Here is a 16102-nt window from a genome sequence, read left to right as displayed (position 1 = left end):
TATTAAACCCTATCTCAAATTAATATGTGTAATGACTTCTTTCCAGAACACAATTTTAGAACATCATGAAAACACATGTTTTAATGAAGCATTATTCTCTTTACACCTCCAACAACACAGTTATTTATTAGATTTATTCAATTAGGTTTATATGACACCAAGGTGGTATACATAGCATTCCCTCCTCCTATTTTATCCCCACAATAACAACTGTCATGAGTGCCGTTGAGCTAAAGTCATCAGCGCAATGGCACACATGACAATGACAAGGAAATAAGTGAAGGGGCACAAGTTAAGTAGCCATCAACCCACAACGACTAACGGCTAACAAACAATAGCTAAACGGATCACGGAGCCACCCAAGCCATCAGCGGCAATACAACGGGGATCGCCCAGCTGAAAGCAATCAGCAGAAGAATGAAAACCTGAGGATGGGCGATCCTGGAAACCCTCAACCAATGGCAGGGCAACGCATGGGACAAAGGGGGGTGACGTGACCGTGAGCGAGGGGGCGCTGACCGGCGCGGGGTATTTAAACCCCGCACCGGCGCGCTCCTGTCACTCTCAGCTTTTTTCTACCAACGTTGTACCTGCCCTGAAATAAACCAGAACCTGATTTGCAAACCAGTGTCTGAACGTTATTCAGAGGTAGGCAGCGCATGACATAAAGCTGAGAGTCATAAACTCAGCCTCGCCGAGCCCCACCGGACGACAACGAGCCGCGGGAGGAGTAGACGGCGAGAAGACCAGCAAGATGAGGCCGGAACGACGCGGGCAAGGAGGGCGAGCCGCGCGGCAAGAGACAGAGGAGGACCGACCGAGGCCAGAGGCACCGCGGACTCCCGGAGCCATGGACGCCCACCCCACCCGACCCGAGCCTCAGCTCCAACCCCAAGGGGAGATGGCGACGGAGGCAACCCGACCGCGGGAGGGAGCAGCACGACTTCCGAAACCAGCGGAGGACCCCGCGCCCCACATCGCACCCCAGCAACGGGCGTGGAGCGACAGCCCCACGGTGCTCAACACGGAGGAGGACGACGGAGACACCCATCAGACGGAGGAGGAAGCGGACCCGCGGCGGAGGGACGATGAACCCCACCGGCAACCCACCCCCGAGGACGCGCCAACGGAACCGGCCCCAGCGGCGGCGCGGGCTGTGGACGAGGAGGCACGAGCTGAACTCGCGGCCATGCGGGCTCAGCTGACGGAACTCCGGACCATGCTCCAGGCGCTCATGCCCCCCGCGCCACCCAACGACGTCCCCGCACAAGCCCACACCCCGAGCGAAGCACCGAACCCACACGGGCCAGCGGAGAGCCAGCAGACGGCACAGGCGGCCGACACCACACCCCGGGAAGCGAGAGGCGGGGCCGCACAAAACGCCCGGGCCCCAAAGGACTTCCCCATCTTCTTCGATGGGACCCCCTCAAAACTCTCGTTTTTCGTGACCAACGCTAGGTATGTCATGAGTGCCGTTGAGCTAAAGTCATCAGCGCAATGGCACACATGACAATGACAAGGAAATAAGTGAAGGGGCACAAGTTAAGTAGCCATCAACCCACAACGACTAACGGCTAACAAACAATAGCTAAACGGATCACGGAGCCACCCAAGCCATCAGCGGCAATACAACGGGGATCGCCCAGCTGAAAGCAATCAGCAGAAGAATGAAAACCTGAGGATGGGCGATCCTGGAAACCCTCAACCAATGGCAGGGCAACGCATGGGACAAAGGGGGGTGACGTGACCGTGAGCGAGGGGGCGCTGACCGGCGCGGGGTATTTAAACCCCGCACCGGCGCGCTCCTGTCACTCTCAGCTTTTTTCTACCAACGTTGTACCTGCCCTGAAATAAACCAGAACCTGATTTGCAAACCAGTGTCTGAACGTTATTCAGAGGTAGGCAGCGCATGACAACAACTCTGTGAGGTAGGTTGGACTGAGAACATGTGACTAGGCCGAAGTCACCCAGTGAACATCTGTAGATGAAGGTGGACTAGAACTTTAGTCTTCCTACTCCTAATCAACACCATAATCACTACGCCGCATTGCTTCTAAAGATTTATGTGTTCCTTTTCTATACAAAGTTAACAAGGTCCAATTAGTCCAAAATATCATTTTTTGTTGAAGCTGTAATCTAAGATCTTTTCAAACTTTTGATACAGACATTATTTAGACAAAATAGGGATCTCCAGTTCCTTGTGCCATTCATTCTTTAATATGTGTGTCAAATTGCTTTATCATTAACTATTATTATAAAAACTAATTATAAGCTTTTTGTGTCTCCTAAGATTTAACTATCACTTTTAATAATTTAGATGTCTGAACCCGAAAATGGCCCTGGTCCAAACTGAGATGTCAGTAGATATTGCCAGTGTAGTAATTTAACATATGATGAGTAAAAGGTCCCCTGTGCAAGCACCGAGTCATGTCTGACCCTTTGGGGGGATGCCGCTTTTGCAACGTTTTCTTGGCAGACTATAGAGTGGGGTGGTTTGCCATTACCTTCCCCAGTCGTCACCTTCCCCAGCAAGCTGGGTACTCATTTTACTGACCTCGGGAGGATGGAAGGCTGAGTTGACCTGAGCTGGCCACCTGAGAATCCAGCTTCCACTGGGATCGAACTCGGGTTGTGGGGAGTTTTCGGTTGCAATACTGCCACCTACCACTCTGCACCACACGAGGTTGTACGATTTAACATATTAACACATGTTAATTAAAATATTAAATAAATTTAATTAACATATTAATTAAAATATTAACATATTTAACATAGGACATGGTTAAAAAAAACCTCTTTATTAGTATCCAATAAGTGATTTAAAAAGCTCAACATCCATCCAAATGGATATTCCTCAGCCTATACATTATCATTTAGAATCTTTGAGGCATCTGTCCCTCCATTTGTCATAAGGAAACATAATACTCTTTCTCATGCTCAGATGCTACAGCCATGAGGAGAAAAATTATCACCACCAGTATGAACATTAAAATACCAATTAATAGGAATGTGAAGACTGTCCCATGCATGAACTTTTCCATGCGTGGAACAGCTGTTTTGGGGTAATCAGTGCCCAAATCCAAGAAGGCAAGTTTCAGATGTTCTGGCTGAGGCTGTTCTGTTCCAGGTATCAACCAAAATGTGGCTGTTCCAGGCAAGAGTGGTTCAGGGAGAGGAGTTTGAAAAAACCAAGGCTGAGGAGTTTCTTTGGCCATGTCATGTGTGTGGACCTGAGTGGTGGCAGCAACAGCTGAGGAAAGGCAGGGGAGGGTGGGAAAATGAGGCAGTAGAAGATCAGGGGTACAGGTGGGCCAGTGGGATGTGCTGCAACACCTGAGGGAAGGGAGGAAGGAAAAGCACTGGGAAGTCAGGAGCAAGTTGCAAGGACTTCCGGTGATGACATGGTAAGCTAGATGTCCCTGAAGGGGTGGGGACAGCATTACATCCGAAATCAGAAGCCAGAGGATAGATCCTGGCTGGTGAAATCTCACCAGAGAAAGGAGAGATCATGAGATCACCCACCTGTTCTCGGGACAGCTGCTACTTGCGAGTAAACCACAGGAACCAGTGTTTTTGCAGTTGGCTGGTGAGTGGAGCGGATGGGAGTCGAGGGATTCCATCTATGCCCCATATCATAGCCTATATGGACATAAAGCTCGGCCAAGCCTCATTTCTTAATCACATTTGGAATTACTTTTTTTACTGTTTTTTAAATATTAAGAACCTTCAGAATGGCAAGTTTCATGGCATTCACTGGGTGAATTTCCTTCAATCTTTAACAAAAAGAATTTTAAGTGCAATTTTAAGGACTTAGCAATTTGGGGGATAAATGTCAAGAGGGTGATTAGAATGTTGTTTTTGGAAAGTTTTAAATGGACTAAGAGTCTAGAAGGACTTATTGAATAAATCCTTCCCATGGAAAAACGGCTCATGCTTTGAATTCCAAAAAAAAAAAGATGGGATGGGACTTTGAAGGCTGGCTGGACACTAGAGGGAGGGATGCTAGAGGGACACTAAATGGAAGTAAAGATTACAATTAAGGGAGAAGAACACATATTTGACTTGCTAACACAGAATGGAACAAAATACTGTAACAGTGAATGTAGTGAAGGATATATGTGAACAATGGACTCAAAAGTTAATTTTAAGAATGTCTGCCATTATAGATAGACTCTGTGTGGATGATGTTATGGAAGGGGAACAAGTTCTATTGGTTAAAGCTGGAATAGATTTGAACATGGATTTACAAATGACAGGAATGATCTACAAAAAGATGAAATACTGGCTATACGAATGAAACCGGCTGATGTTTTAATAATTAAAAGGGCCATACCCACAACCAACCAGGAGAGTGACTTGGATAATTTTCCCGTATTGGATCTACAAAGGAGACGTGTCAAAGTTTTGAAAGACTGGTGAGAAGGGACAAAGAAAAAAAGAAACCAAGTTCTAGGACATTATTTCAAGGGATTAAAGACAAGATTGTTAAAAGTAAAGGGAAGGAATATAAAGTTGGTTTATTTGATCAAGATTAAAACAGGTGTTATTTCTGATAACCCTTAATGGACTTTTGCTGACCAGGACTGAACGACAAGGTTTTAAGGATTTGTCTATAGATAAGAGATGTGATATGGGATGAAGAGATTGTTTGTTGTATTTTAAGAGAAAGTGATAAGTTGTTAAAATTGTTTATACTTGTTGAGATGAAGGGGAAAGCTACTTCTTTCTATTTCTTCTTTCTTTTGTTATATTCTTATTTTTTCTTTCTTCTCTATCTCTTTTATATTCTTTTTTCTTTTCTGCACTTTTTATTTTTTCTTTCTATTCCTTTTTTTGGTAGTTTGTATTAGTTTTTATCTGTATAACTGTAATACTTAATAAAATTATTTGAAAGAAAAAAGGAAGTCAGGAGCAAGTGGCTTGTTGGACATGCCATACTAGGACATTGGGAGCGACAGCAGCAACTAAGAGGAGGGAGCAGAGGAAGTGCTGGGAAGATGGTGGGGAAAGAGGAGGTGACCCACACCAGCCCAGCCCTGTCCGATTCCTCTTCATTTCAGGAACCCTCCAGATTTTGTTTTGGCTGAAACTTGAAGCTAGCAGAAAGTTCTGGGATTTGTTTCTCCCAAACTGTAGTCAATCTGAAACAGTTTGGCAGAACTTCCAGAACATCTTGGTTTGTTTCATGTTTAAAAGAAAATATATTTCTTGTTTCATGCACACTCCTACCTATTATTATCAATATGCCTGGTGAAAACTGTTAGCAAATAAGGAGAGAGAGGATGTTATTTCTACTTTGCATTCTAAAGGCAAATCTACTTTCGATTCAACAACAGTTAATTCAGCTGTTGTGAACTATGCAGACTTATGTTACACTGAGTTTAGACCTACATACTGGAGATCAGTTCTTATTCTAGCTAGGAGAATGAGCAGCTCTGTTAGTAAAATATTACTTCTCTCCACTGCCAGTTTTTCTCCTCTCAAATGCTCTTGCATAACAACAGTTTAGAGAAAACAACAACCTTATGCACTCCATAGGTCTATTAATATAGGTTTGAGGGCCCAAAATGAATGAATAATATTAACCATGTCTATATGCAAATTATAATGTTTATGTATTATCTGTGCTAAAACAGAGTTCTGGGGAATGTGATGGTTGGAAGTTTTGTCTTATATTCTGGTAACTTTTATCAATTTCCTCGCTCTGTACTCTACCACCTGCTTGCCCTTGCTGATCCCAGTTGTGATTCTAATTTATTTCTCTTTTTCCTTCTATTAAAAGGAAGTGTCCAGTGAGAGGAAAATGTCAGCGGAATCCAGGCACCGTTCCTCCAGCACTACCTCCCTTCCTTTCCCTCCCAACCCACCTCCAGTGCTACCCTCCTACCCACAACACTCTTCACCCCGCCTGCAACACTTCTCCCGTGATGCTCCAGTGACTGGTATGGTGGGCAAGATGCATAGACAATCAGGTGAATGATCGGGCCTTTGAAAAAACGTATTTATTAATCAGGAGGACGAGGAGGAGGCAAATGGAGAAAAATATTGATACAGAAATATGAGATATGATATGATATGACATGAGAGGAATTACCAAGATTTTACAGTTAGTGCTCAGCATATCTGTTATGAGAAATTAATTATAAAAAAGAAAGTACATTAAATTATTTTAATGATGTAAGGATTTGAATCTCTGAGCTAAGTTCCAGAATTATTTGTTGTTTAAGGATACAGAAAGGAAAAGAAGAAAAACTACTAAAACATTATAGAAGAATATTAGTTTCTAACTTCTCCTTTGTTGTACTCTTGACTAATGTACAATATTTATAGACATTTAATATTTTTGTGTAATTCTAATTTCAACTGTTTCATCAGCTCTTTTTCCCCTTAAAAACCATACTCTGAATTCTTATATTTTACTTGCTATGTAATATATAGTAGGTATGAAAGCCATTCTTGCTTAAATTTGATTGAGCCTCTGTTGTCATATTATATGACTGGGCTTTTTGTCTAGCTACATGTTGAAAATCCAGTACTTGACTTTTCTAATACAGCACAATTTGCTGAACTGTGCTTTATATAGTGGTGCTGTTCTGATCCATTCGTGTATCTAAAACAGAGGAATTTCCTTCAGATACTACCCTCCATGCTACACGGCTTGACAGGGCCGGTGATGAACATGTGGATGTATCCCTTTCGTTTCTCTTGGCAGAATTTTTGTTGTTGTTGTTTGGAAGACTCTAAGGTAGAGATGAGAGCCAGTTTGGTGTAGTAGTCAAGGCTAGAGACCTGGAGATGGAGAGCTCCAGTCCCGCCTGAGGCAAGAAGGCCGGCTGGGCGACCTTGGGCCAGTCACTCCCTCTCAGCCCAGCCCACCTCACAGGGTTGTTGTTGTTGTGGGGAAAAGAGGAGGAGGAAGGAGCATTAGGTATGTTCGCCGCCTTGAGCTATTTATAAAAATAATAAAGGCGGGATAAAAAAATCTTTTTAAAAAAGCAGCACCTTCTAGATATATACGGTACTGTTAGCATCTTTGGCAAATATATTAACAGCAACCATCGGGCATTCTACTTCCTTGTGATTAAGACTCTGAATGTGATATTTGAACCTACGCACGGGTCGTAAGTGTAACCCACTCTTTGTACCAGGCAAGCATAGACTTCCAATCGGCACCTTCTTAGGGCATCCTTTCCAGTCACAGGGAGGCTGCCCACAGACCCTCCCTCTCCAGGCTTGGCTCTTTGGGGAAAACTGCGAGCAGAACCTCAGAGAAGACGGGATCAAGGAGCTGCTGTGCCTGAGGCACAGCTGAGGGAAACCACCTCCTTAGCAGCTCTGATAAACTGCTAGAATCACCAGGAAAGAACAGGGAAGTCTAGGAAATGTGAAACAAAAGAATATCTGTTTTAGACCATTGTTATTTGGGTAGAAATAAGCAGCCAGGAGCTTGTGTTAGTTTCTTGATTTCTTTTTTGCTGTGTTGCTTAAGTCTAATTTTTTTCTCTGTCCAAGCAAGAAATCTGGGTAAAATATACCACTTATTTACTGTATTATGATATGAGCTTGGTTGAGATTAAGACAGTTATCACAAGTATTAAGATCTGACAGTAGTTATCAATTGCCTAGAATGGCCACAGCCACCAAGGGTCCAGTCCAAACTGTGACCAAGAAAATAGTTCAGTACTCATTGGCACATACTGTAGAACTGCTAATTAAATTCAGGTATGAAGTATGTGATGTCACTTATGGCAATTTATATTTCCCCCTGGACTTGAACTATTCCAGGCTTTCATTAGATAAGCATTCGCAAAGCAAATGATTCAGTCAGCTGCAGTTCTTCTGTTCCTTTTATGAGTAGTCTAGAATTACTTCTGCAGTGATAGGATTAGTATTAAATCTGCAAAGACTCAAATTCCTTTCCTGGTAACTCCACTGATATGTATTATTTTTTTGCTATTCAGCTTAGGGTAAATAAAATCATATTTACAATTTGTTCCTTTCCTCAGGAAATCAGAAGAACAGCCAAAATTGTCTAGCTGTGCCTGACAGGAGTGCAGCTTTCCAAACAGAAGACAACCTGTGTGGGCCACTGAGTTACCGGAGCCTCATTTACCAACAGGACCTGTCTTCTGAAGGGCAAAACTCTCTTAATACATTTTTAGACAGTGGAACATCAAACACTTCCAACCACTGGCTACCGAGAAGTCATACTGACCAAGAGATAGCAGCATTATCAGATAGAGAAACCACACATTGGGAATATACTACACAGATGAACAAGGGCTCACAACAGCATTCACCCCAGCGGCCACTCCCTCGAGGAGAGGATGAGGCTGGTGGTCTTGCTTGGAGGCGAACCCTTGGCAGGGGTTCCAGCACAGCATCACACGGGACTTCAAGATGCAAAGGCTTTCAGAATTGCTTTCTGACTTCCCAGCAAGCAAAGGTCCGAGGCCCAAGAAGAGTAGATATGCCTCCAGATGAAGACTGGCGGCAGCACACCTTTGCTCCACAGCCTGCACCTAGGAGAATGTTGCCAGGGCACACGACGGACGGAGCTCCTTCATCCGCTTTGGACATCCCCTGTACAACACTAACCCGTGCAGCTGTTGCCTCCATGCACACACACAACTGGTGAGATGTCACCCTTCTGTTTGGTTGTTCCTTTTTGAAATAGGCTCTTATCTAAATTGAAGATGCTGAAATTCAGTTGAAAATAAGATAACAAGATCTTTTTCAGCCAGTTGTTGCCAGTTTTGTCTTTAAAGTAGTTATATGATTGCCAGAAACTTACTGCACTTTATTTCTGTGTATGTACTGCTGTTTATAAGAATCTTTTCAGCAATTCCGTTCATACCCTTTCGGAAATAGTTTAAGGCTCACTTGCAGTATGAGGGAGGGCAAGATTTGCATTTGGACTAAAAATGAAATCCTCTGATGTTTTTTTATAGGCTGTATTTGGTGAATTAATGTATCATGATGTTAAGTAGCACTAGAAAACCTATGTGCCAACTTACAATTCCATGTTATGTTCTTCTGCTCCATTACATGCTGGGGGAAGATTTTATGATCTTTCTACAGAACTAGCAAAGCTTATACTTTAATAAGGCACTTTGTGCTGAGATATAGGCACAGATAACTACTGTAGCAGCTATTGAGGGAGCGGTAAGAAGGCATAGCACCAGTCCATCTCCCATTTTTTTCAAAGTAGACCGAAGTGTTTGAAGTAGCACGTTTAATATACACAGAATCACTGTAACTATTTTAGGCTCTGACATACTTGCCTTTGTAAGTTTTTTTTCAAATAAATGAAATAGTTACATCTGTTGAATGATTATTAATTACTTTCACATCTTCAGAAAGGTGTTTCAAAAATTGGAATAGTTCTTTCACTGTTCAAACATTTTTCTTACTCTTTGCAGTAAATGTTTTACAAGTTGACTTTTATAATAATTTATTTTGTGGATCTAGCTAAAATAATGTGATTTTTTGTTTTATAAGATTATGACTTACAATAGAGCCACTGTGAATGATGCAGAGAAAATATACATTTAAAGGCCCAGTTAAGAAATCATTGTCCTCATCCTGATTTTCATTTTTTATTTAAGGTTCATACGTTTGTAAATCAGATTTAGTTATAATTATTTAGTCAGCTGCAGTGATAACAGTGTGTCTATGTTCTTGGATCTATATTAGAAATCATGACATAGGGTTTTTAATAAAAACTCATACATTTAGTATTTTTTCTTTATTATTAACATTGCAGAAAAGCAGGATAGGTATTTTGTAGATGCCAAATGAGAAAACATTTGATAGGTCATTTTGAGAAACAAGAGTAACATGAATGACATTGTAAGCTCAATAAATATGTGAATTATTGGCACTTGGATTGCAAGTTGCTCCAGAAGAGTCAGAGAGTCAAATCTGTTACCTTAGCCAGTAGTTGCTACCTTTACATGCTACAAATTGCCCATCCCCTTTATCTTCTTTTTAACCTTCTAGAAAAGTCCATTAGACCATGAGGAGTTTGGGGGACCTCGCAGTCTTAGCCAAGTTCAGATGTTTCAGTTACAGTTTACAGTCAGTGGTATCATTTGACTCCACGTTAGATGAGGAGGAAGGAATATCTGACAGTGGACTTAATGGATCCTGACAGTCCATTGCATGAGCTCATGAGAGAGAATGTCTATCGCAAGTCAGCAGTTCTGGCCAGCACACCTTCATTTCTGAAGTACAAAGTCACAAACTACTAAAATTTATCTCTTTATCTTTAGGTTATGGAGAGGCTAGTTCCATTGCTCAAGTAATTTGGAAATTCACAGGTAGCGAGAGAAATTTTGATTCTCATCTCTAGCACCTTCAATGCTCTTGTTATCACCTAGCTTGCAATTGAGAGGGGGTATCTTTCTTTACACTAAAGGAGCATACAACTGTGGAGCCGATGTCAGGAAAGTGAGAGTGAGCTGAGATTAGCAAAAGGTGCAAGGAATAACAGAAAGGCCTGTTTAAAATATGCTGAAAATACAAAGAAAAGAATCAGTATACCAGCTGTTCAATGAAAAAGGCAAAATGCTAACTAGTAATAAAGGCAGAGCTGCTCAACTCCTATTTTGGTTTAGTCTTCTCCAACAAATAAAATTAGGCTTTTCACTAGGAAGTGTGACGAACAGGAAGAACTGCATCTCAGGGTTTAGACTGAGATGGACAGAAACATGATCAAGAAATACCTCTATTTTGAATGAATGGAAATTCAAGGGCCCAATGAATTGCATTCTGGAATACTGAAAGAAGCAGCTTATCAGCTGGCTGAACCTTTGTTTTATTTTGGAAAAAGTTTGGAGAATTGATTTATGTGCTGGGTGACTGGAACAGCACGTGTTCCTATCTTCAAGGGCGGGGAAGGGGGATAATTAAGGAAATTACATGCTAGTCCGATTGAGGATGATAACCGATCATCTAGAGCAGATCCTAAAGGGGTTTGTAAGCATGTGGAAAATAGCGTAATTACCAGAAGTCCGCACACAGATCTTGCCAGGCTAACCTTATCACGTGTCTGATTCTGTAGCTTCATTTAATTTTGGGAATGCTATATAACTTAAGTTTCAGCGATGCCTTTGGTAAAATACCCCGCGCCAAGCTAAGAGCGAAGCGGGCTCAGAAAGGGCTCCTCAGTGGAATCAGAGGGCGGTTTTCGAGTGGGAGGACGCAGGGCTGGGCATCCGCTCTTCAGCGCGGCGGAAGGAAGACCCGCCGGCGGGCGGCGGGCACCGCTGCGCCCTTCCTCCGCTCCCGCAGCGTTAGGGCAGCGCTGAAGCGTTTGGGACGGTTGAGCCTGCGCAGAGGCGAAGGCGTCGGAGGCAGCCTGGCCGTAAACACCGGGAGGAAAGAACCGAAAGCCTCCTCCTCGGGGGCGGGAAAGGCTGGGGAGCAGAGCCCAGCAGCAAAGTCAGAGGCCCGCGCAGCTGAAAAGCAAGGGGCCGGGGGGGGAGGGGCGGCAGCGGCCTCCAGCTCCGGACGGAGCAGCCACAACCCGAGCTGGACAAAAAGGCGTACAAGAGCTCCACCTACTGGCCATTGGAGGACAAGCAAGCAGAGCCTTCGACCGAGAGGAAAAGCAAGCCGAAGAGAGTCTGCGTTGGGAAGGAGAATACATACAGTGGCATATTAATTAAGGAAGATAGGGCTATAATAATATAGTAGCACAGAGATGGAGAAGGTAGATATTGCAACTAAGGGTAATCTGAGTACTAGAAGCACAGCCTTCGAGCCAAGAACATCACAGGAATACCTGCAAGTTACTGTAACCAGACACAACAGGAGTATTAACGGAGTACCAAGACATAGATCGAGAGGTAAGAAAGCAGCCATAGGAAGTAAGAGCAACAGATCATTGTTTATTCGTTCAGTCGCTTCCGACTCTTCGTGACTTCATGGACCAGCCCACGCCAGAGCTTCCTGTCGGTCGTCAACACCCCCAGCTCCCCCAGGGACGAATCCATCACCTCTAGAATATCATCCATCCACCTTGCCCTGGTGGGCCCCTCTTCCTTTTGCCCTCCACTCTCCCTAGCATCAGCATCTTCTCCAGGGTGTCCTGTCTTCTCATTATGTGGCCAAAGTATTTCAGTTTTGCCTTGAATATCATTCCCTCAAGTGAGCAGTCTGGCTTTATTTCCTGGAGGATGGACTGGTTTGATCTCCTTGCAGTCCAAGGCACTCTCAGAATTTTCCTCCAACACCACAGTTCAAAAGCATCGATCTTCCTTCTCTCTGCCTTCCTTATGGTCCAGCTCTCGCAGCCATATGTTACTACGGGGAACACCATTGCTTTAATTATGCGGACCTTTGTTGTCAGTGTGATGTCTCTGCTCTTAACTATTTTATTGAGATTTGTCATTGCTCTTCTCCCAAGGATTATTGGCAATTTGGTCCCTAGTTCCTCTGTACCCAGCTTGTACATCTGGCAATTCTTGCTCCATGAATTGCTGAAGTCTACCTTGCAGGATCTTGAGCATTACCTTAATGGCATGTGAAATGAGTACCACTGTTCGATACTTTGAACATTCTTTAGTGTTTCCCTTTTTTAGTATGGGGATATAAGTTGATTTTTTCCAATCTGATGGCCATTCTTGTGTTTTCCAAATTTGCTGGCATATAGCATGCATTACCTTGACAGCATCATCTCGCAAGATTTTGAACAGTTCAGCTGGGATGCCGTCATCTCCTGCTGCCTTGTTATTAGCAATGCTTCTTAAGGCCCATTCAACCTCATTCTTCAGGATGTCTAGCTCTAGCTCACTGACCACACCGTCAAAGCTATCCCCGATATTGTTATCCTTCCTATACAGGTCTTCTGTATATTCTTGCCACCTTTTCTTGATCGCTTCGTCTTCTGTTAGGTCCTTGCCATCTTTGTTTTTGATCATACCCATTTTTGCCTGGAATTTACCTCCGATGTTTCTAATTTTCTGGAAGAGGTCTCTCGTCCTTCCTATTCTATTGTCTTCTTCCACGCATTGCTTGTTTAAAAATAATTCCTTATCTCTTCTGGCTACCCTCTGGAATTTTGCATTTAATTGGGCATATCTCCCCCTATCACTGTTGCCTTTTGCTTTCCTTCTTTCTTGGGCTACTTCTAGTGTCTCAGCAGACAGCCTTCTTGGTTTTTTTCTTTCTTTGGGATGTATGTTGTTGCCGCCTCCTGAACAATGTTGCGAAATTCTGTCCAGGACCCAATCTACTAAGTCCAGTCCCTTAAATCTATTCTTCACCTCCACTGCATATTCCTTAGGAATATTAGTGAGCTCATATCCAGCTGATCTGTGAGTCTTCCCTAATCTCTTTAGTCTGATCCTAAATTGTGCAATAAGAAGTTCGTGATCTGAACTACAGTCAGCTGCAGGTCTTGTTTTTACCGACTGTATAGATGTCCGCCACCTTTTGCTGCAAAGAATGTAGTCAATCTGATTTCAGTGTTGTCCATCTGGTGAAGTCCATCTATAAAGCCGTCTCTTAGGTTGTTGGAAGAGAGTGTTTGTTCTGCAGAGTGAGTTGTCTTGGCAAAATTCTATCAGCCTATGTCCTGCTTCGTTTTGTTCTCCCAGGCCATGCTTACCTGTAATTCCAGGTGTCATTTGACTGCCCACTTTAGCATTCCGGTTTCCTGTGATGAAAATAACATCTCTTTTAGGCGTGTTGTCCAGTAGGTGCTGCAGATCCTCATAGAACTGCTCTACTTCAGCTTCTTCAGCATCTGTGGCTGGGGCGTATATTTGGATCACTGTGATGTTAGATGGCTTGCCCTGAATTCGAACTGAGATCATTCTATCGTTTTATGGATTGTATCCAAGCACTGCTTTAGTCACTTGACTATTAATTATGAAGGCTACTCCATTTCTTCTGTGGACCTCTTGTCCACAGTAGTAGATCTGGTGGTCATTTGATGTGAAGTGGCCCATTCCAGTCCATTTCAGTTCACTGATGCCCAAAATGTCTATCTTTAATCTTGACATCTCACCAATAACCACATCCAATTTGCCCTGGCTCATGGATCTTACATTCCAGGTTCTAATGGTGTGTTGATCCTTAGAACATTGGATTCGCCGTTCACCACCAGCACCGTCGGCCGCTAGCTGTCCTTTTGGCTTTGAGCTAGCTGCGTCATCATGTCTGGGGCTAGTTGAACTCATCCTCTGTTCCTCCCCAGTAGCATTTTGACCATCTTCCAACCTGGGAGTCTCATCTTCTGATGGTATACCAATCCATTTAGTTTTCACGGCAAGAATACTGGGGTGGGTTGCCATTACCTTCCCCAGGGATTGCATTTAGTCTGACCTCTCTGTCATGACCTTCCCGTCTTGGGTTTAGCTTCATGGTTTAGCTCATGGCATCGAGGTGCTCAAGCTCCAGCACCACAAGGTAACAATCCTTTGCTGAAGAAGAGCAACAGATACGAGTAAGCAATAAGGGATTAACCCAGAGTTTCTTAACCGGGGTGCGATGGAGCCCCAGGGTTCCAGGAGAGGTCACTAGGGCTTCCCTGGGAGATCACAATTTATTTAGAAAATTATTTCAAATTCAGACTTCATATTTAAGAGGTAAGTTTCATTATTTTGAGTTTAAGAACACTTTAATTCAGGCCTACCCATGAAACTGATAGAAGATTTTACATATATAGAACTTAAATATGAATATATTTCATTTTCATATATTTTATATGTAGTATCCATATATTGGAAACCTTTGCACTTGTATTATTGCTCTGAAGCTGTGTTGTATTTCCTGGAAGAATTTTGTTGGCTTTCTTACTCCTTTCTCACAGGCCTTGATAGATAGCTGTGCCCATAGAAACAAGATAAGGCGTACATTCCAAGGACAGCCTCTCCAGAGGAAAGGCATTGTTTAATAACAGTCAAGGCGCCCTAACAAGGATGGAAGTCCCTTATATGGAATATTAAGGTAGAGAAGGACATTCCTAATATGGAATGAGGCTAAGGTGGACTATGGGTCACTGAGCAAGGGGTGGTATTCTAAAGGAGGAGTTGAATGGAATGTATATAATGTGCTGTAAGGAGGGGGTCCTGCGTGGCCGCCCACCTAACCGCTTGCTGTCATTGCTTTTGCTCTTGGGTGAAGAATAAAGAACTTAATTTTATGCAACTGCCTGTGTCTTTGGTCCCAGCTCAGAAACAAACCTGATAAGGAAATATAAAAAATGCGAACAAAATGAATGTCACAATTTTGTAACCTCTGGCCTATATTTGAGCCTGGCCTAAAAAAATATTTCAAGGGTTCCTCCAGGGCCAAAATGTTGAGGAAGACTGGCTTAGATCAGATTTTTTTTTGCAGCCTTAGGGAACTAGACTGATTCCGATGAGGTTCAACTGATAAGGCTGCCTGTCTCCATTCCCTCTGTATACTAAGGCTGCAGCAGGCACAGAGGAAAGACTCGCTGGGAAGCCTGGCACAGCAAGAGAAAGGTCAGCAGGAGGCCCACACACCTGAGGGTTGGAAGATGTTCTGCCCTCCTCCTGGTCTCACCTAAGCTTCAGTTCAGCCTCCAGTGCAGGCAGACCGAACAGGGACGGCGGGCAGGTCTGGAGCAGATCCGAGCACATCATCCAGGTGCTGCCCATGAGAGTTTTCTATTCCGCCCACCCACTCTCACTTGCTTGGTCACTCACACGCTCAATCCTCACTGGGCTGGTTTGGGTTTCCTCTACCTCTTACGTTTATTTTATTAATTAATCAGTCTACAAACCACAGATAATCTGATACGATTTCCTTCTTGTACTTCTGTGGTGCTGTTTTAGTTGTATAAACTATTGACTCTTGGGAGAATGAGTTTGCTTTTAGGATAGTGGGGTTTTTTATACAAGAGTGTTTTTACTGGAACGATTAAGACAGTCCTAAATAAAAGTCTGTATTTTGCGATTTATTTCTGAGTAAACCTTCATAAGACTACACTGTTAAAGTTTCAGAATAGGAATCATGCTTATGGTGTTTGAGTACAGCTCTATATGCTCATCATCCTGTTCTTTCTCAGGAAAAGCAACATTATGCAAAGCACTTAGGAGTAAAAAACAAGTAACAGCCCTTATCA

At 43.3% G+C, this 16102-nt stretch overlaps 1 protein-coding gene across 1 annotated transcript in view; it reads left to right on the top strand.

The window, feature by feature from the left end:
- Nucleotides 1-9295, top strand: part of USP54 (ubiquitin specific peptidase 54) — an 88951-nt gene extending 79656 nt beyond the window's left edge. The window contains exons 21-22 of the mRNA XM_063307624.1: nucleotides 5783-5972; nucleotides 8007-9295. Coding sequence (XP_063163694.1) covers nucleotides 5783-5972; nucleotides 8007-8638 — 822 coding nt within the window. The 3' untranslated portion in view covers nucleotides 8639-9295. The remainder of the gene's footprint in view (nucleotides 1-5782; nucleotides 5973-8006) is intronic.
- Nucleotides 9296-16102: the final 6807 nt, after the last annotated feature.

The sequence above is a fragment of the Candoia aspera genome, chromosome 6 (assembly GCF_035149785.1).
Source record: "Candoia aspera isolate rCanAsp1 chromosome 6, rCanAsp1.hap2, whole genome shotgun sequence".
NCBI lineage: Eukaryota > Metazoa > Chordata > Lepidosauria > Squamata > Boidae > Candoia > Candoia aspera.
This window is presented reverse-complemented; position numbering and strand designations above follow the sequence as displayed.